This window comes from Garra rufa, chromosome 10, assembly GCF_049309525.1.
Source record: "Garra rufa chromosome 10, GarRuf1.0, whole genome shotgun sequence".
In the NCBI taxonomy this organism is placed as follows: Eukaryota; Metazoa; Chordata; class Actinopteri; order Cypriniformes; family Cyprinidae; genus Garra; species Garra rufa.
In genome coordinates, this window is record NC_133370.1 from 48,759,768 (window position 1) to 48,780,459 (window position 20,692).

At 37.3% G+C, this 20,692-nt stretch overlaps 1 protein-coding gene across 2 annotated transcripts in view; it reads left to right on the forward strand.

Annotated features, from left to right (window-relative positions):
* The first annotated feature begins 213 nt into the window (after positions 1 to 213).
* mylk4a (myosin light chain kinase family, member 4a) overlaps positions 214 to 20,692 on the forward strand; it is a 34,106-nt gene continuing 13,627 nt past the window's right edge. Inside the window, exons 1-6 of one of the 2 annotated variants that reach the window (XM_073849272.1) lie at positions 214 to 406; positions 14,944 to 15,034; positions 15,244 to 15,697; positions 16,042 to 16,298; positions 19,201 to 19,306; positions 20,022 to 20,115. In XM_073849272.1, the coding sequence (XP_073705373.1) occupies positions 269 to 406; positions 14,944 to 15,034; positions 15,244 to 15,697; positions 16,042 to 16,298; positions 19,201 to 19,306; positions 20,022 to 20,115 (1,140 nt within the window). In that variant the 5' untranslated portion in view covers positions 214 to 268. Of the gene's footprint in view, positions 407 to 13,396; positions 14,136 to 14,943; positions 15,035 to 15,243; positions 15,698 to 16,041; positions 16,299 to 19,200; positions 19,307 to 20,021; positions 20,116 to 20,692 lie in introns of those variants that run through there. The other variant, XM_073849271.1, reaches the window with a different exon arrangement.

Sequence of the window (20,692 nt, forward strand, 5' to 3'; positions counted from 1 at the left end):
GTCTTGTCAAGCATGAGTTCATTGCATAACAGTTTAGCAATCACAAGGATGGTTATCTCTGCACCTGTCACTCTCTCAACGCTGGAGACAGATGGGTTCGTCCTTTTGGTCCTTCTAGTGGTCACAAAAGGAGGGGGCTTGAGAAAGCAAAGACATGTGAAACAAAAAGTGGGCGTTTTAATAAGGGAGTCCCTCACACTGCGAACGCAACGTTCTGTGCAGTTTCCCATAACAGTCTTAGAGAAGAAATAAGAAGTAGTCACTGACAATGGATTGCTTGTTCAAGGGCAAATACATTTGGATTGTAGGCAGCGTGTGTCTTATGGCATCATATCTCTGGCACAAACTCTGGGACTTACTGTCATACCAGAGGAAGTCAAGATCCTCCGCTTTACACAATGAACAGGTAAATGTTGTTTTTGCCACTGATGAAACTATGAAAGCTCTGAAAGTGGTCAGAAGAACAATTAAATTTGCTCTTAAGTTTATACCCTCAGTCTGTCGTTATATAAAGCAAGTTATCAAAAATGTACAATCTGATGCATTTCCAGCTGCTTAAAGAAATCACTATTAGAATCAGAATTCAACCTGACAGCTGTATTGTTACAAATTCAATGATTGCTCAAGTTTGCAATTGGTTTATAAATGTTGTGCACTGCATCATGCCTGTTCTGTGCAATGCACTGAAAATTTTTTTAATTTTTTTTAATTTTTGCATTTTTAATGCATGCAATTCAAAAAATTACTTTTGATTTATAAACAATTTATACCACATTTATTAAGAAATGTAAGCACAAAATAAACATACTTCTAACTTTCTAAATGATGCAGTGCTATATTTGAGCATACCGAGTGTAGTCATATGGAAACAATGTAAGCGTTTGGCAGTGCACACTAAAGTGATGTAGCCCTGAATGCCACTTTATCAAACCTGATGCATAGTTGTCACAAACTTGTCAGCTGTGACGTAAAGACATTGTCAGCACCTGATGCAGTCAGCAGCTTTACAACACCCTAAGACTTTACAACAAGTTGACAAATGCCATGTGCTGAGGTTTGAATAGTCTCTCATTTCATAGCACTGTGATCTGAGTCACGTATAATCCAATGATCCTTGGAATCTGAGTATCTAATAAGTCCTTTTATTAGCGCCTTCGTGTCAAGCGCAGTCATCACTCAACATCAGACTCAAACAGTTACTGGTTACTTTTTTTTTTTTTTTTTTGCTTACTGAAGTTAATTTCTTGAGTCATTTAATATTTAGCTTGCTGTGCAAATGCATTTGTATTTTTTCCTCTCCCAAGGCTACTGAAATTAGTTTGAGCTATGCTCTTTGTATCTATTATTAAAGTGTCAGGTGATTCAGTGCCGCCACACAGTCGTATGTTTCCTGTCTGCACCTCAGATGAATGAGATGAGCGGCCCATATGTTTGTCATGAGGCTGGATTTGAAATAGTCTGATGCTCACAAACAGATGCACCATCCATCACCCAGTATTTGCATTTACAGAACCACAGCTGCAACATTACAGAGTATAGCATTTACATTTAGCCAGTTAAAGAAGGTTTTTTAAAAGACTTTTAAAGACCAAGTTAAGAAAATGCAAGGAATAAACTGAATGGAACACAATACATATGGTAATGGCAAAAAAGCTTGAATACCTCTGCTTCCAACCACTTTAATTTGGATATATGTTTTATACCTTCTGATGACTTTGTCTTGTTTTCCAATGCAAATATTTAAAGATTCTTAAATCAAGGCACATTTACTTGAGAATCAAAATGTGAAATGAGAAACATCGGATGCCCAGTTTCCACAAGTTGGTATTAGGCATGTGACAGTATCAAATGTTCACGTTGTGATAATTGCTAAAGCTTTTATCACGGTACAGGGTATTATCTCGATATTGAATTTTAGTTGCAAAAAGTGCATGCAAAAAACTGAACTTAAATTGAATTTACAATAAAGCAATACACAAAGATAAAGTAAACAAACTTCAGATTGAAGTGCAAAAGAATTATGAAAAAAAAATATATATTAAATGAAGTTACCATTATATAAATGTAGCAATAGCTACATTTGTTACAGCTTTTTTAAATGTTAGCTCAGTGTTCATTAATACAGTTATACTTTTCAATTTTAACAATGTGTTATTAAATTTTGAAATGAACTAAAATGTATTAATTTTTAGAATTTTTTTATTGTCAGTTTTATGTTGACTGACGAATTAACTAATGTTAACTAATGGAACCTTAAAGTCCCCATGAAACCAAAATTTTTAGTTTTTTGGCTTTTTTGTATGAATATGTTAACCTTAAGGTTATCTATAAGCTAGTGTGCTCCAAAACAATGACAAAATTATTTTTTTTAATAAATAGCCTATTAAGACTAAGTATTTGGCACTTGTGATGAACACCACTGCAAATACAAAAATCTGAATGGCTGTTTAAATCATTCAATTCCTGTTCAAAACAGGAAGTAACACCTGCATTTCTGCTGTTCCATTAGCGCCATCTGCTGTCAGAGAGTAAATATCCACTGTTATTAAATGCGTTTCTTTCACTCATTCCAACATGCGCTTGCAGTGTTGTACATTTTAACCAGTTGATGGGAAAAGTATTCTCAAAATGCATTCAGAAAAATCTGAATAGTTTGTAATATGTATTTTGGAGTGCCTACGTTAACAATATCATTCACATTCATTATCATGATATATCGCATTATCGAATACCGGCATATGCCTAGTTGGTATAATTCTTTAGGGTCTTTATAAAATGTCTGTTACATACTTTGGTTAAAATTCCTTAAAGGATTAGTTCACAAAAATTAACAGGTAACGTACTCACCGCCTTGTCATCCAAGATGTTAATGTCTTTCTTTCTTCAGTCGTAAAGAAATTATGTTTTTTGAGGAAAACAATTCAGGATTTCTCTCCATATAATGGATATCTATGGTGCCCACGAGTTTGAACTTTCAAAATGCATCTTCAAAGGGCTCTAAATGATCCCAGCAGAGGAAGACAAGCATTTGCGTTAAAAAGTATATAAATTGTCTTTTTTTTTTTTTTTAGAAAATAACATTGTTTCGCAAGATAAGACCATTCTTCCTCGGCTGGAATTGTTTAGAACCCTTTTGAAGCTGCATTTTGAAAGTTGGGGGCACCATAGATGTCCATTATATAGAGAGAAATCCCTAAAAAAGCATAATTACTTTATGACTAAAGAAAGAAAGACATGAGCATTTTAGATGACAAGGGGGTGAGTGCATTATCTGTACATTTTTGTTCTGGAAGTGAACTACTCCTTTAATGGTCGTGAAAAAACAACACCTTTTTACCTTGTCAAAAACAGCTATGTTCACAGCGAGCTCTTTCGGTGCATGTCTCTTTAAATGATAATGAGGTACTGCTCAGCCCACCTCTCTCTTCCGTGGGGCGTGTCCACACAAGAAACGTGATTATATCAGTATATGTTTATGCCTCAGAGATGGTCTCATTCAAATTGACAGCTATCTACTAAATAGCAAAGTAATTAATTTTAACATATTTGCATTATGTTTTAGTATGCAATCTTTCAGGTCTTCATTGTGAACTTGGTAATACTTGGAATATTAAACAACATATCAAAATGGCAAGCGCTACAGTATATGCAGTTTCCAGGAGCTAGAGTATACAGGTTTTTATTAGTCCACCAGGAAACAGTATTGCTGCAGTTACACTGCTATGATTAGCTTCCACGGAAACAACCAGTCACTCTTTTCACTCTTCATTAATGTCCATATTTATACTTTTGTCTGTAGGTCATCTGTTTCAGATTTTGTTGAAAGCTGTAGAAAGCAAAAATGTCATATTACAAGCCGTTTGTGATCCTTACATTGGCTATTCCTCAAATCCTGGAGGTTTTCATCCAAATGTTAGCTGTTTTCTGCTGTAGAGTCCACTCCAGATCCTGATGGCACAAACATGCCAAGGCCATAAAAGTCAACATTAGCTCAAGCTATCTAACTCCAGTGCTATTTAAAGGATGTGACGACATGCAAAGAGTATTTATCTTGCCTTATTAATTCTTCCACTATAGAAGCATAACAAAGGCTGTATGTGTACTGTATCCTCATGAGCGTCAGAGCGTTACACCAGCGTCGCTCACAGCTCTTATGTTACACAGCTGCAGCACGTGTCGTGTCTCAGCTTCGTCACTGGAAAGTTGGCAGGTAGGCAGGCAAAATGATACTGGCACAGCGGTCCGGGGGTCACAAACCACCCCCAAATGTCCTGGGACAGAGTGTTCTGGCTGGACGGAGGGGGTCATCAAGGGTTCTCTGCTGAATGGGTGCCCCGATGTCAAGCTGCACTCGTTCACACTCTGTGTTTATATGTGTCCATCTCTGACTGTCTTTGGAACTCTCTGTAACTTATAAATCAGATCTTATAAACAGCATACAAGCTGCTCCTCTCGCTGTCCATGTCCATCCACTCTGCTGCAACAAGCACATTGTTGTCACATAAAAAGACATGCCTGTCTTGAATTACTTTGGACTGTAAGTGGTGTTTTTATTGTGTACACTTTTTGTTTAACAGTATATCGAATTAGAGTACAGTCGATGCTAAAGGTATAGTTTAGCCGAAATTGAAAATTTGATGAACATGTCTTTAGCATCAAAGATATTTCTTCATCAGATTTGGAGAAGTGTGTTATTCCGTCACTTGCTCACCAATGGATCCTCTGTAGTGAATGGGTGCCGTCAGAATGAGAGTCCAAACAGCTGATAAAAACATCACAATAATCCACAAGTAATCCACACCACTCCTGTACACCAGTTAACACCTTGAGAAGACAAAAGCGGCAAAAAAATCCATCATTAAGCCCCTTTGAACTAAAATATGAGTCCACAGTCCATAACAATCCAAAATCCTCCAATGAACAAGTGGTCTGCTCTGAATCAAGAGAGAAATCTGCACAGATCAACCAAGTCAAAACAGCCCAAAACAGCTCTAAACAAATATGTGGATGGATTTTGATGTGAGATGGACTTTTTCACTGGAGCATTATTATGGATTATGAAAAAAAAAATATTCTGGATTTGTTTCAATTGATGGACTGGAACACTTGGGTCATTCTTCATTTGTGGTGGCAAGTGGTGTCCCTCTACTTTATATAACATAAAAGTATAATTTTAAGGATAACAGTAGTAAACTTTGAGTACATAACTAGTTTACATCTATGTTTTAAGTTTGCACTGCAAGTATAATAAAAGTGAACTTATACTGTAGGTATACTGATAGTTTACTAATTAAATAGTTGTATGCATTTTTAGTACACTTTGAAGTATAGTCTGAATAAACTACTAGTTTAGTAGTTTTATACTCGTAAGTTTTCTTTAAGTGAACTTTACGTCATACTTTAAGTGTACAGTCGTGGCCAAAAGTTTTGAGAATGACACAAATACTAGTTTTCACAAAGTTTGCTGCTCAACTGCTTTTAGATCTTTGTTTCAGTTGTTTCTGTGATGTACTGAAATATAATTACAAGCACTTCATACGTTTCAGAGGCTTTTATCGACAATTACATGACATTTATGCAGAGTCAGTATTTGCAGTGTTGGCCCTTCTTTTTCAGGACCTCTGCAATTCGACTGGGCATGCTCTCAATCAACTTCTGGGCCAAATCCTGACTGATAGCAACCCATTCTTTCATAATCACTTCTTGGAGTTTGTCAGAATTAGTGGGTTTTTGTTTGTCCACCCGCCTCTTGAGGATTGACCACAAGTTCTCAATGGGATTAAGATCTGGGGAGTTTCCAGGCCATGGACCCAAAATTTCAACGTTTTGGTCCCCGAGCCACTTAGTTATCACTTTTGCCTTATGGCACGGTGCTCCATCGTGCTGGAAAATGCATTGTTCTTCATCAAACTGTTGTTGGATTGTTGGGAGAAGTTGCTGTTGGAGGGTTGTTTTGGTACCATTCTTTATTCATGGCTGTGTTTTTGGGCAAAATTGTGAGTGAGCCCACTCCCTTGGATGAGAAGCAACCCCACACATGAATGGTCTCAGGATGCTTTACTGTTGGCATGACACAGGACTGATGGTAGCGCTCACCTTTTCTTCTCCGGACAAGCCTTTTTCCAGATGCCCCAAACAATCGGAAAGAGGCTTCATCGGAGAATATGACTTTGCCCCAGTCCTCAGCAGTCCATTCGCCATACTTTTTGCAGAAGATCGATCTGTCCCTGATGTTTTTTTTGGAGAGAAGTGGCTTCTTTGCTGCCCTTCTTGACACCAGGCCATCTTCCAAAAGTCTTGTCCTCACTGTGTGTTCAGATGCGCTCACACCTGCCTGCTGCCATTCCTGAGCAAGCTCTGCACTGGTGGCACTCCGATCCCGCAGATGAATCCTCTTTAGGAGACGATCCTGGCGCTTGCTGGACTTTCTTGGACGCCCTGAAGCCTTCTTAACAATGCAGTGGAAAGTTTTTTTTTCGGGATTAAGTTAATTTTCATGGCAAAGAAGGACTATGCAATTCATCTGATCACTCTTCATAACATTCTGGAGTATATGCAAATTGCTATTATAAAAACTTAAGCAGCAACTTTTCCAATTTCCAATATTTATGTAGTTCTCAAAACTTTTGGCCACGACTGTACTACTATGTCCCTATTTAGGTATTAATTTGTATATGTTTTGTTCAATGAATATCTGAACATACGAAAAATCAAAAGAAAGAACAGGGTATCTGCTTGTAAACAAAAACATTTGATTTTAGCTTCATGCACCTTTTTTATAAACACTTGAATGTGGGTAAGTTTCATAAATAAATAAATAAAGAAACAACATTCTGAACAAAAAGACTATTCATGATAATCAAAATGTAGATGGAGTTGATCAACACCCTAACGCTTAACATTCATTATTACCTCTTCATGGGTCGACATTTTATTCCATATCTATGGTTTTGATGCTGTTTTCTGTCTGACGATTGTGTTAGATTACATGTGGAAGCATCTGTTGTTTCGGTTTCTTCTTGTGTTTTAGAAATTCTGTACAGAAGATATAACAATGAAAACACAGATTCTCAGATCAAGTATAGCTCAAATATACTTTTTCTAAGTATAAGTCAAGTATACCTGTTTGTCATTGACATGAGAAGTATATAAAGCACATTTCTGATGGCATAAAAAGTAAACTGAAAGTATACTTCCCGATTTTTTAGATTAAAAGAAGTATATTAATAGCACACTTTAATAAACTTTTTTTTTTGTAAGGGCAATCAAGTTTACAGAAAGACATTTAGCCTGTTTCCATCAGATTGTTGTGTTTTTTTCCCCGTATCACAGGGTCTTCCTGTGCTTCCATCTTCCTGTAGCGATTGCTCTCTTGTGTGTATCTATTTACTCGACTTCAACTTTTCATCTTGCCAAAAGAACAATTCGTGCTTGGACCTGATTGGGGACTTCAGCTTGTGCGTTTGAACCAATTCAGGCCTCAAAACATTTGTCCCACCTTGTCTAAGAGATGACACATTATGCCTCAATCTCCAGTTGCGCATTCATTACGGCACAACATGTGTTATTTAGCTTTGCTATCCGCTCGTGAATGGTCTGAATGCGGTGTATGTCAACTTGGGCAGCTCTGCAGCTTCTTTCCACGTGTTCGTAACTTTCTCGCCGCACCAGGGTCCGGTCGAACTTGGCCTAATTCTCAGTACGGCTGGATTACCTCCCGTCGATCAGGTTTCATTGTAAACTGCTAGTAATATAAACTCAAGAGAACCCTTCTGCTAGCTCCTGTTTACTCCACAGCTGTTTTGTTGTCTTGAAAGGGTATGGGCCTCCTCTGGCGTTTTGTGTTACTCTGAGTCCGACTGTCCAAATTTATACCCTGGCTAAGAGAGCTGATGTGTTTTTCTTGGATCTGCTGATGGCCTGACATATCAAATACTTTGCTGTCAGTCAAACTCAACTGGACACACACTGTGAGCCTGACATCAGTAATATCAATCTCAATCATGGATATGTGTGTCATTTGACTCAGTAATGTTAAGGATTAGTTCACTTTCATAACAACAATTTACAGATAATGTACTCACCCCCTTGTCATCCAAGATGTTCATGTCTTTCTTTCCTCAGTCGTAAAGAAATTGTTTTTTTTTTTTGAGGAAAACATTTCAGGATTTCTCTCTATATAATGGATATGGATGGAGCTCCGAAGTTTGAACTTCCGAAATGCAGTTTAAATGCAGCTTCAAAAGGCTCTGAACGATCCCAGCCGAAGGGTCTTATCTAGCGAAATGATCAGTTATTTTCAAAACTAATTGACTATTTATATACTTTTTAACCTCAAATGCTCGTCTTGTCTCATCTCTGTTCAGTGAATGTGTAGTCAGTATAATCCGGGTCAATGCAGTTAGGGTACGTCTAAAAACTCCCATCTGGTTTATGTCTTCAATATCAAAATCGTCCTATAATGCTGTTTTTACCTTTTTTTGTAAAGGGCGTTTGAGTTTCTTTGTATGTTCACTTTGTAAACACTGTGTCGGTACTTTTGCAGCGATCTAAAGTGATTTTGTAGTTAGGGAACGAGATGGGAGTTTTTAGACGTAGGCTACCCTAATTGTATTTACCCAAAACACACAGACTTAGCATGCACTGTGCAGAGATGAGACAAGACAAGCATTTGAAGTTAAAAAGTATTTAAATTGTCAATTAGTTTCGAAAATAACTGATGGTTTCACTAGATAAGACCCTTCCTCCTCGGCTGGGATCGTTTAGAGCCTTTTGAAGCTGCATTTAAGCTGCATTTCGGAAGTTCAAACTTCGGAGCTCCATCCATATCCATTATATAGAGAGAAATCCTGAAATGTTTTCCTCAAAATAAAAAAAAAAAAAAAAAAAACACAATTTCTTTAAGACTGAAGAAAGAAAGACATGAACATCTTGGATGACAACTAGAATCTAACTAGAATCTTGCTAATCATGCTAGAAACATGCTAATCATACTAGAAACATGCTAACAACTTGCTAATCATGCTAAAAACATGCTAAAAACTAGCTAATCATGCTAGAAACATGCTAGAAACATGCTAACAACTTGTTAATCATGTTAAAAACATGCTAAAAACTTGCTAATCATGCTAGAAACATGCTAGCAAAATGTTATACACTTGCTAATAATGCTAAAAAATATGATAGCAACATGCTAGCAACTTGCTTATCATGCTGGAAACATGCTAACAACTTGTTAAATGTGCTATAATCCTGCTAGCAACTGGCTAGAAACATGTTAATCATATTAGAAACATGCTAGCAACATGCTAACAACTTGCTAATCATGCTAGAAACATGATAGCAAAATGCTAACAACTTGCTAATAATGCTAAAAATATGATAGCAAAATGCTATCAACTTGCTAATTATGCTAGAAACATGCTAACAACTTGCTAATCATGCTAGAAACATGCTAGCAAAATGCTAACAACTTGCTAATTATGCTAGAACAATGTTAACAACTTGCTAATAATGCTGGAAACATGCTAGCAACTTGCTTATCATGCCAGAAACATGCTAACAACTTGTTAAATGTGCTACAATCCTGCTAGCAACTTGCTAATCATGCTACCTACATGTTAATCATGTTAGAAGCAGACTAACAACATGCTAGTGACTTGCTAATCATGCTAGAAACATGCTAGTAACTTGATAATCATGCTAAAAATCATGCTAACAACATGCTAGTAACCTGCTAATCATGCTAGAAGTGGACTAGCAACATGCTAGTAACTTGCTAAGCTCCCCTTCTATCTATCTAACTAGAATCATGCTAGTAACTTGTTAATCATGCTAGAAACATGATAATCATACCAGAAACATGCTAGCAACATGCTAACAACTTGCTAATCATGCTACAAACATGCTAGAAACATGCTAATTATCTTAGAAACATGCTATCAGCATGCTAACAACTTGCTAATCATGCTAGAAACATGCTAGAAACATGCTAATTATCTTAGAAACATGCTATCAGCATGCTAACAACTTGCTAATCATGTTAGAAACATGCTAGTAACTTGCTAATCATGCTAAAAATATGATAGCAACATACTAGCAACTTGTTAATCATGCTAGAAACATGCTAGCAAATTATTAATCATGCTAGAAACATGCTAATCATGCTAGAAACATGCTAGCAAAATGCTAACACCTTGCTAATTATTCTAGAAACATGCTAACAACTTGCTAATCATGCTAGAAACATGCTAGCAACTTGCTTATCATGCTAGAAACATGCTAACAACTTGTTAAATGTGCTATAATCCTGCTAGCAACTGGCTAATCATGCTACCTACATGTTAATCATGTTAGAAGCAGACTAACAACATGCTAGCGACTTGCTAATCATGTTAAAAACATGCCAGCAACTTGCTAATCATGCTAGAAACATGCTAGTAACTTGATAATCTTGCTAAAAATCATGCTAGCAACATGCTGGTAACTTGTTAATCATGCTAACAATAAGCTATCGACATGCTAATCCTACTAGAAACATGCTAGCAACATGCTATCGACTTGGTAATCATGCTAGAAACATGATAGCAACTTGTTAATCATGCTGGTCACATGTTGGCAACTTGCTAATCATGCTAACAACATGTTAATAATCTGCTAATCATGCTAGAAGCAGATTAGCAACATGCCAGCAACTTGTTAATCATATTAGAAACATACTAGCAAAATGATAACAACTTAATAATTATGCTAGAAACATGCTACCCACTTGCTAATCCTGCTAGCAACTGGCTAGTCATACTAGCTACATGCTAATTATGCTAGAAGCAGACTAGCAACATCTCTGGCAGATTGTATTGCCTTCAAAACAATCAAACTTTAAACTATTTAAGACAGAAAACAATCAAACTTTTTAAGTCTTTTTAAACTTTTTCAAACTAATGGTATGGCTTTCTCAAGCCAACTTAAAGTTTGTCTCGGCAAACTTTTTAATCTAGTTTTAGTTAAAAATTAATACAAAAAATGTAATGAGAGAATACAAAACATGTATGTTCATGTTTCCAGGTTCTTATACAAAAGCAGATATCCATTGATTGCATTTTGATTTCTTGAGGTGTCCCTGAACACATCTGTGCTGCCTTGTCACAGAATATCTATTTTATCTTGGCCAACATGAAATGACTGCTGTCTGCATTTCTATTCTGTCATCTGTTGTTGTCCCGGGACAGGTGATGCACATCCTGATGTAAACGAGGTCTCTCTTTTTACAGCAGTGTCAGTGTCAGATGTCTATTGTTAAAATAAACAACAGAAGTTTATTTCTCTTAAAGCTTGCCAGCAGACAATGTCCAATGCACTTTTGTTTTTTCATTTTCTTTACATTGCATTGTAAAAAAAAAATAAAAAATAAGTCAGACAATGACTGTGGTGTTGGAGTAGCAGCATGACAAAATTACATCTGAGAAATATGTCATTTAAGAGGATATTTGATATCTTTCAAGTGAACTCAAAATCATTTAGTTATGGTGATAGGTTAAGTAATCTGTATTATAGGAAAGAGGTGGGGAGGGTGAAGGGTGGGCTTCATATTTCATCCCCTAAGTTAAAATTGAGCCGTAACTGTCTTATTTGTGGATGAGTAAGCATTTCAGAGGACTGCAGGGGGTGAATCAGTCAGAACACTCACACTGGCTCTAGTTTCAGCTGAGTGAGGGTCAAAAGTTTTCCAGTAGTAGTGTGCCATCATCCACCAGGCTGTTTGCACATCAGAGGAAACATTAGCTGATTTATTAATAAAAACAGCCTCAGAAATGGTACTTTTTTAGAGGCCCTAAAAAGGTCATGATACCAGACAACAAATTGAATAATTAATTTAATAACTTAAAATTAATTGGACCACATGGAAATAATATGTGCCACGAGGGAAATTTTGTTCAAATTTCATTTTTCATTTGTCATTTCAATGGTTTTTCTCTGGGAATGCAATACTTGTGTGAGAAAATACAAATGTTTTGTGAGAGAATGCAACATTTCTTGGGGTAACGCAATAGTTAATAATTACTTTGTGAAAGAGTGAATGCATAACTTTTGCAAGAGAGCGCAAATGTTTTGAGAGAGGATGCAGTGTTTTTTAGGAGAACACGTTTGTGAAAGAAAACATTTTTCAGGAAAACGCAATACTTTTGTAAAATAATGCAAACGTTTTTGGCGGAATTAAATGCTTTCGCAAGATGCAAATGTTTTAAAAGAAAATGCAAATGCTTTGTGAAAAAACACATTTATCGGGGGAATTAAATACTTTTTCTGAGAAAACACAATAAAAACATTTTTCAGGAGAATGTAAATGGTTTTTGTAAGAATGCAACATTTCTTGGGGGAACGCAATACTTTTGCAAGAGATCGCAACTGTTTTGAAGAGAATTAAATGTTTTTCGGGAGAATACAAATGCCTAGTGAAAGAAAACAACATTTCTTGGGGAATGCAATACTTTCGTGAAAGAATGCAAAATTAATTGGGGGAATTGAATTCTTTTGCAAAAGAACACAAAATTTCTTTGGGGAATGTAATATTTTGTGAGAAAGCGCAAATGTTTTGAGAGCGATTGCATAATTTCTTAGGGCAATGCGATACTTTTGCGAGAGAACACAAATGTTTTGAAGAGAATGCAATGTTTTACGGGAGAACACAAATGCCTAATGAAAGAACGTAATATTTTCTCGGGAATGCAATACTTTCGCAAGAAAGTGCAAATGTTTTGACAGAATGCTGTGTTTTTCAGGAGAAAGGAAATGCTTTGTGAAAGAATGCAACATTTCTCAGAGAAACGCAATACTTTTGCGAGAGAGCTTATATGTTTTCAGAGAGAATGTAAATGTTTTGTGTCAGAGCACAACATTTCTTATGGGCTACACAATGCTTTTTGCGAGAAAACGCAAACGCATTTTTCCTCCTATTCCATTTTTTTGTTCCATCACCTTGTTTCCACTGGGGCTCTGTATTATTCTTGAGTTTTCCCATCGTTGTTTAATTGACCCCTTCAAATGCTCTTGGCTCCCCCAACTCCTGGTTTCATTACTTCTGAATTCAAGCCATTGGAATTCCTGGCTTAAAAAACATGACGTCTCTGATTGAACCTCTCAAGGTGAAAAAGAAGTCAGTGCTCAAGTTTCTTTCCATTCATTTTCTGAGCAGCCCTTTCTGGAAACCGGGTGTCTCTGGGGCCCCTTTGACACCTGGTAGGGAGGCATCTGACATGGCTTTAGCCGTCAAAGCTTCTCGGATATCACACAGCAATTCCTGAGCCAAACATAGCCCCTCCCTGGGCCCTGCTGACGTAAAACCCCCCGCCAGTTACATTTACTGTGACCAGCTCATTCCATTCTTAGTGTGACCTCCGCTTTGTAGAGGTCTGTAGAGTGTTCAATGGAGAGGCAGAGATGGATGGATCAACTTGTAATTGAGGGATTTAAAATGTTTTGTTTTTGTCCGGCTTCGGCCTCACATGAGTTTTCCGCTCGGCTTATTGTTGGATTATCAGGACTTTGTTGAATACCCAGCTACATCCTCTGCAGGTGAATCTGTGCTAGTTTGTCCACAAGTCTAGTTGGTTTTAGCTGAGACCATGAGTTCTGTTAACTCTAGCACAGGTATGGACCTGCTCCAAGTCAGGATGGATTCCTTGAGCAGCAAAATGGACAGGCTCATAAGCATCCAGGAAAAAGTCCTCAGCCGACTCGACGGCATGTCTCAGGACATTGATGGAATTGAGAAAGATGTCGAAACGCTGAAAGTGGAAAAGGAGGAGATCCATTTTCCTCCAGTTATCCTTACAGGACCAGCCAATGAGATGAAGGAGATGTGCCAAGAAATGAACAGCATCATGTTGGCAGTAAATCAACGCTCGGAGCAGCAAACCCAAAAGCTGGAGGGAATGGAAAGACTGGTGATGAGCATTCAACAGGTGGTCAGTTTTATTGGAGAAACTGTGAAAACGTCCAAAATCATGGATATTATGTTCAAAGAGCCAGCTTCTCGGAAGAGCAAAGCGGCTTCGGCCCTCAAGTCCAAGGATAGTAAAATCAAACTAATCAGCAAATGCCTGGCCTCAGATAACAATCAGCCTGTCACTATAAAGGTGAGTTTAGACAATTAGACAATACTTGATCATCAGTAAGTACAACCAGGTGAAATAGTGTGCTAGCATTTTGTGAAGACAGAAGCACCTTTCCATTCATGACATGAAAACTCAAGTAGAGATAGAAGGTAAGGTGCCAATTTGAGGGTCTTCAAAAGGTCGGCACTCACGCCATTACACCAGTCATTACTAAATTGGTCTTCCTTGATGGCACCATCATGATTTAAATGATTGGAAAGTAGAACATTGACTTGGAAAAGTGAAATACTGTAGATGCAGTCAGCTGGGATTATGTGTTGGGCTATAGTTTCAACTGGAATCTGGCATTACTCCCCCACCCCCAACTGTTTGCCCTTCAACATGTCTGTGTTATTGTAGATCCTCCAGGCTATGTAAGGGAAAGACTTCAACTAATGGTGCCACATTAGGGGAACCATGACATTTATGCATTCATTTGTCTTATTTGTATTTCATATGGCAATCCAATGGAGAACAACACTTGTATGCCCTAACACTTTTACAACTATTCCCTGACTAACCATGCTTCCTAACGACCCATCCTGTTCATATGGTGATTTTAGCTCAACTAAAATTTCTTCTAAAAGTCTTACAATCTCAAGCATACTGGATCAAAACATTTCCTTGCTTCAATGAACAATGGGGGCGTGCATTTTACAAAAATTGTGATGTCAAGAAGAATTGCATAAATTCACTTTGCATATAACAATTTATTTTGTTGAGGGAAACTAATACACTCTCCCATTTTTTCATCTGTTTTTCTGTGCTATATTTTCATTTTGTTCCAAAGCTAAAAGATCCCAAAGTTAAAGATGGAAAGTTTCGTCTGAGTCTCAAAGGCCTCAAAGCACAGAAGAAGAAGAAACCACCAGATTCAACAGGTAAATACAGCAGAAAACAAGATACAATTCCCATTTAATGCAATCCAGTTTTAAAAATGACAGGGCTGAAAACCTAGTAACATCGGTTTGATTAAATATCAATTATCAGCCACTTATTATCAGTATTTGATTGCGTAATCCAAACAATACAATGAAATACTTTGCATTCATGTATAATATTTTTCTCTATTATGTTTGTATTCCCATAGACACAGCCTCTTTGAAGAAGCAGACACTGTTGCTTGAAGAGGTTCAGAAACTAAATCAAGAAAATGTGGAACGCTCTGAAGCATCCCAAAAGCTGGAAGAATGTGTGCAGAAACCGGAAGATGGCTTGGTTACTCCAATTCAGCAGGACCTCAGCCTGGAGGAAGCCAAGACGCTTGAACCCATGCTAGAGAAGAAGTCGAAAGAAGAGAAAGAGGTCACTTTTGAACTGAAAGAAGAAGTGATAAAAGATGCAGAGCCCAAAATAGAGGAGATCCAAGCTGAAACACCAACTTTAGCAGAAGAAGAGACTAAGGAGGTGCTCTTGAAAACCACAGATGTACTCAAAGATCAGGAGGCAGAGGGTACGGAGGACCAGACAATTACCAAAGCTCCTGCAGAACCTGACATTACCGATTCCGAGCCTTCTACACCAACTGAGAACTCAGTGCAGAGGTAAGGTGTGAATCTGACAGGGTTTCCATGTCATTCACCACATGACTAAAAGTATGTATTCTAATTGGGAATACATTCTAAAAGTATTCTTCTACAGTAATTGGGGTTTGGCTGACAATCCTACTACTTTCTAGAGAATTGTATACTTCCAGTTTCATGGCACCCCTTTTTTTTTTTATCATGGCACGACTAAGGTCAATGTAGAAATGGTTTACTGAGTCAAGTGTGGAACCAATATTGAACCATTATTGAACACCTTTGAAATTAACTGTGAGCCAGACTCAATCATCCATCAACAGTTTTTAGGCACAAACAGAACCTCTGCTCTGTTTCGTATGTTTCAGCATTGAGACTGAGCAGACAGATGAGGTGACTACCAGCAGCAAACGACGTGTAACAGAAGAAGATCTGGGTTTGGAGGACCACAAGAAGAGCAGGGTTGAGGAGGGGGAAGACAAGGGCGAGCAGGAGCCACAGGAACCCGAAGATCTGCGTGGCATTTTCAAAGCCGACGGTGTGGAAATCGAGTTAGATTTCAGCAAACTGAAGAAGGAGAGCTATGAGGATGAAAATGAAGATCCCATTGATCACTTCTTCATTGGTAAGATTCTCAGTGGTTCCTTTGTATGATTTATGAAAAATAATGGGTGACACTTTTATTTCGATAGTCCACTTTAGATATTCTACTATCTACAAGTAACTACATGTCAACTAACTCTCTTTAAAAGCCATTCACACAGAATGCATTTTTCCATTCCAATGCGCTACTTTTCTATTGTTTTTCTATGTAAACACACAATAGGCAGACGTGTATGACCATTGCGCTCACATCTTACATTTTTAAAGATTTTATTTTTGCCATTTGCCATTGTTTTTTATAATAGGACAGATCAGAGTTGATCATAATGTCAACATAAGTTCAATTTTAACACACAAGCTGTTCATCGATGTCAGTTCCAAAATAGTGGACCAATCAGAAGACCCTGGAGGTGGGGCAAGCGTTGCAAGCTTTTGTTTACAGTAGTTAAAAGGAAAGGAAAGGAAAGGAAAGGAGGTGAAGTGAGGCCAAGTATGGTGACCCATACTAGGAATTTGTGCTCTGCATTTAACCCATCCAAGTGCACACACACAGTAGTGAACACACACACCGTGAACACACACCCGGAGCAGTGGGCAGCCATTGCTGCGGCGCCCGGGGAGCAGTTGGGGGAACGGTGCCTTGCTCAAGGGACTCACCTCAGTCGTGGTATTGAGGGTGAAGAGAGTGCTGGTTATTCACTCTCCCCACCTACAATCCCTGCCGGACCTGAGACTCGTACCTGCAACCTTTGGGTTACAAGCCCGACTCTCTAACCATTAGGCCACGGCTGCCCCAGAAAGTTTACAGTTTGTTTACAGTTAGCAGTTTTATTTGGCAGCAGCATAGCGGAAGAAGCACTGTTATTTACATTATTGCATCACATCTCAAAAGTGCGTCTCGAGACCCTTGTAATCTGTGCTGCATTTTTAAAAAAACATTCCTGATCTCGCATTTTTTAAAGCAACTGTGCATTCAGTGTGAACGGACCCTTTGAGCATTAGTAGACTGTTCGGGTAAGGTTTGTTGAATAAGTTCATAATTAAGTTCAGAATAAGACATAATTGAATAAGTTGTGCAATGTTACCTATAGTCAGAATAGTGTGTTCTAGGGACCATTAAAATAAAGTATTAACAGACAATAAGTGGACAGTCTACTAATACTCTAATGACTGCTAATTGAAATGAAGTTACTTAAAGTTAGAAGAATGTCTAAAGTGGACAGTATTCTTCCACTAAACAACGTAGTTCCTCAGAAACAACAGCTTAGAACGTGGCTCAACCAATCAGAATAAAGGACCGGGACTACTTGTTTTATAAATGATGTGTTTAATGAGCAAAGATCATCATAATGTTATTTCTATTGGAAATATAAACTTCAACCAGCACCACTAGCCAATACCTGTCAAATGTTTGGACTCCAACTCTTCTTTTTGACTTTTTTTCCATATGTTGGAAAATAGACACTTTTAACACTCTCAGCCATCTTCCTGAACAAGTTCACATTTATGATATACAGTTGATGATGTTTTTCCTGCTATTTACTCCACATTTAGTTTAAGCTCATTTAAGGTTTGGATGGAGATGATCAGAATTTATAATTTTTGGCTACAAATCAAAACACAAAGTTCTGGCATGAAACTCTAGATGGCGCACTCCGATAGGTCTAACTCAATCTGACATAATGGCATCATTATCTCATGGCGCAGCTGATTGGATCTCTCCTATATTGGTAGCCAATGAGCTTGCTACTTAACATAAATGTGCTTGCTTGCGGTTTGCAGCTTGCTTCAAAAACCCTCCACCTTCCCCAGCTCCACCTGTATAACTATGAGGTGATTGATATATGCTATATGGGGGTTATTTTATGTACTGTATGTTTGTGCAGCAGCAGTACAGTATTTCTTACATGCTCACAGCAGCATGATGTGGATGTATTGGCAGTACCAAGTCTCGGTACTTGCTCTCCCGCAGCAGAAGCAACAGCTGCAGCATAGCAGATCTATTCCACCAAGACCAAATACATTACTCTTAAATGCATGAATGTTTTGCCAATCATTATTACATATTCGGGTCTTTAGCGACCCGGACCTATATATCCAACACAGATGGATCTCTAATTTCTGCAATAGCAAAAAACTCTCTTGATATTTTAAGAACAATTACAGAAGAATAAAATAAAGCATATTTTGTACATTCAGCATCTGGCTGATATTCGCGATCTCAACCATAATCTCAAAACTATCATTTTCAATAACTTCAAAATCATTAGTTTGATTGCTGGCAGCTTATTCAGCACATCCACCATCAAAAAAAGTGACATTTCTATTTTATTGCATACAGTAATTGCTCTGCAGTAAAGCCATTCAAACCAGTTAAATTTTTGCTGATGATATTCTGTTGTTTTATACCTGCAATAGTTATGAGTGAAACATCACGTCATTATTGTCTATTTAACAGTCTATTTAGAGGAATAAAGGTGAATTGCACGCATTTAGTCATCAGATATTTACATATTTTTGTGCACAAAAAATATACTTATGTATAGATTGAGGAATACTAATAAATTTGATGTTGAAACTTGAAAAAAATGAAGGAGGAAGAGGGTAGTGAATGACGCCCGGGTTCCTAAAGACCAAAGGTATGCATTTAAGGGTTAACATTGTCATGTACATTATGCCAATCCCTCCGAGGGTTTTCATAACAGAACTTCAAATATTTGAGAAACTATGTGCGAACTCATCAATCGACTATGTCAGTAATCTCAAAATGGACAAATAAAAGCCAAATAATTGGTAAGTAGTGCTGGTTGACCAAGTGTGAAATCTAGTTTAGCATCTACTGAGCATCCCATGATGGGAAGCAGCTTCCAAAACACAACATATATCAACTTCATGTATTTTCTCCATCTTCTCCTGTTCTTCAGATTGCACCCCACCTCCAGCAGCACCCTTCAACCACCGTGTGGTGTCTGCCAAACCCAACCAGATTAACAACTTCTACACTATCAACCGGCAGGAGGTTCTTGGAGGGTCTGTTTAAGTGTTTTCTTGCATTTTGGAACCGACTGCTGAGAACAGAATGTTTTAGAGACGGTGTAAATTCTGCTAATCCCCTCAAAGGCTAATTGCGTAACTTTACAGTCTGTCTCCCCTCACCCGATTCATAACTTCAGAGTCAAGCCAGTTATTTTTACATTAAGATTTCAGGGTATGTGAAACTGTACCTCCGCGCCAGCTGGAAACTAATCACTAGGTGTTAATCCATCTCTTCAAAGGGAATGTTCTTCTTGTTGTTAATGCAATAGTATCTGAAAAATGCAACCCCCTCCGCTGCATTACAACAGAGTCCCTGAAGTCCTGTCTGCTCTGTGTCTCTGAGTCTTTCAAAATGTCATTTTGCATATACAGTGGCTCCAAAAAAGTATTTGGACACTTAAGCCACACTTAGACATGTGTGAATGTCATCGCAGATAATGAAATATCAGCATGTCTATATCTGCGCACGAATGCTACAGGATCTTTTCTCAGAACTAGTGTTTATTTTCCACTTGGTTACACTGTATTTTGATATTTTACAATAAGTAACTCTGCAACTACATGTCTACTAACAGTCTTTAGAGTATTAGTAGACTGTTAAGTTAGGGTTAGTAGAATAAGTTGGCATGTACTTGTAACGTAACAAAATAATGTTTAATTATTTTCTAGATGTCTAAATTCACTGTCAACTGCTTTTATCTCCTTTCAGTGGTCGATTCGGTCAGGTGCATAAATGCATTGAAAATTCCTCTGGACTTACTTTGGCTGCCAAGATCATTAAAGCTAGAGGTCAAAAAGAAAAGGTACTGCATTTTTTCACATGCAAAGGAAATTTCATTTTAGTATTTTATTTTTTTAATTTAGTATATTATTTTATTTTAGTCATTTTTTTGTGCTTTTGCTATTTTTATTATTCTTTTTCTATATTTAATTCAATGTTACTTCAAGTTCAGTTTATTTATATAGCACTATTTAAAACAGCAATAGCTGACCAATGTGTATTACAGCATCAGATAAAAAAGTAAAAAGGATTCAGAAATTAAATTCATGAATAAAAATAAACCAAATTATATTGAAATTGAAATAGTATAACAAAGTATTACAGAAAAAAAATCTTAATAATTGTTTGTGAAATTTACTTGCAATTTCTGAGAATAAAAATGTTTCGTAGAAAATCTACACCATTTTTTCAGTGTGTTATAGTGCTTATTAATATTTTGACTCAACTTTTATAGTTTTTATTTCCTGTGTTTATGTTAATTTTAGTTTAAGTTTTAGTAATGTTTGTGCTTTTGCAAATTTTATTAGTCTTTTTTTTCATTTTTTTATTCAGTGTATAACCTCCTATTTCTTTAGAATTGTTGAAGTTGTGAAATGTAC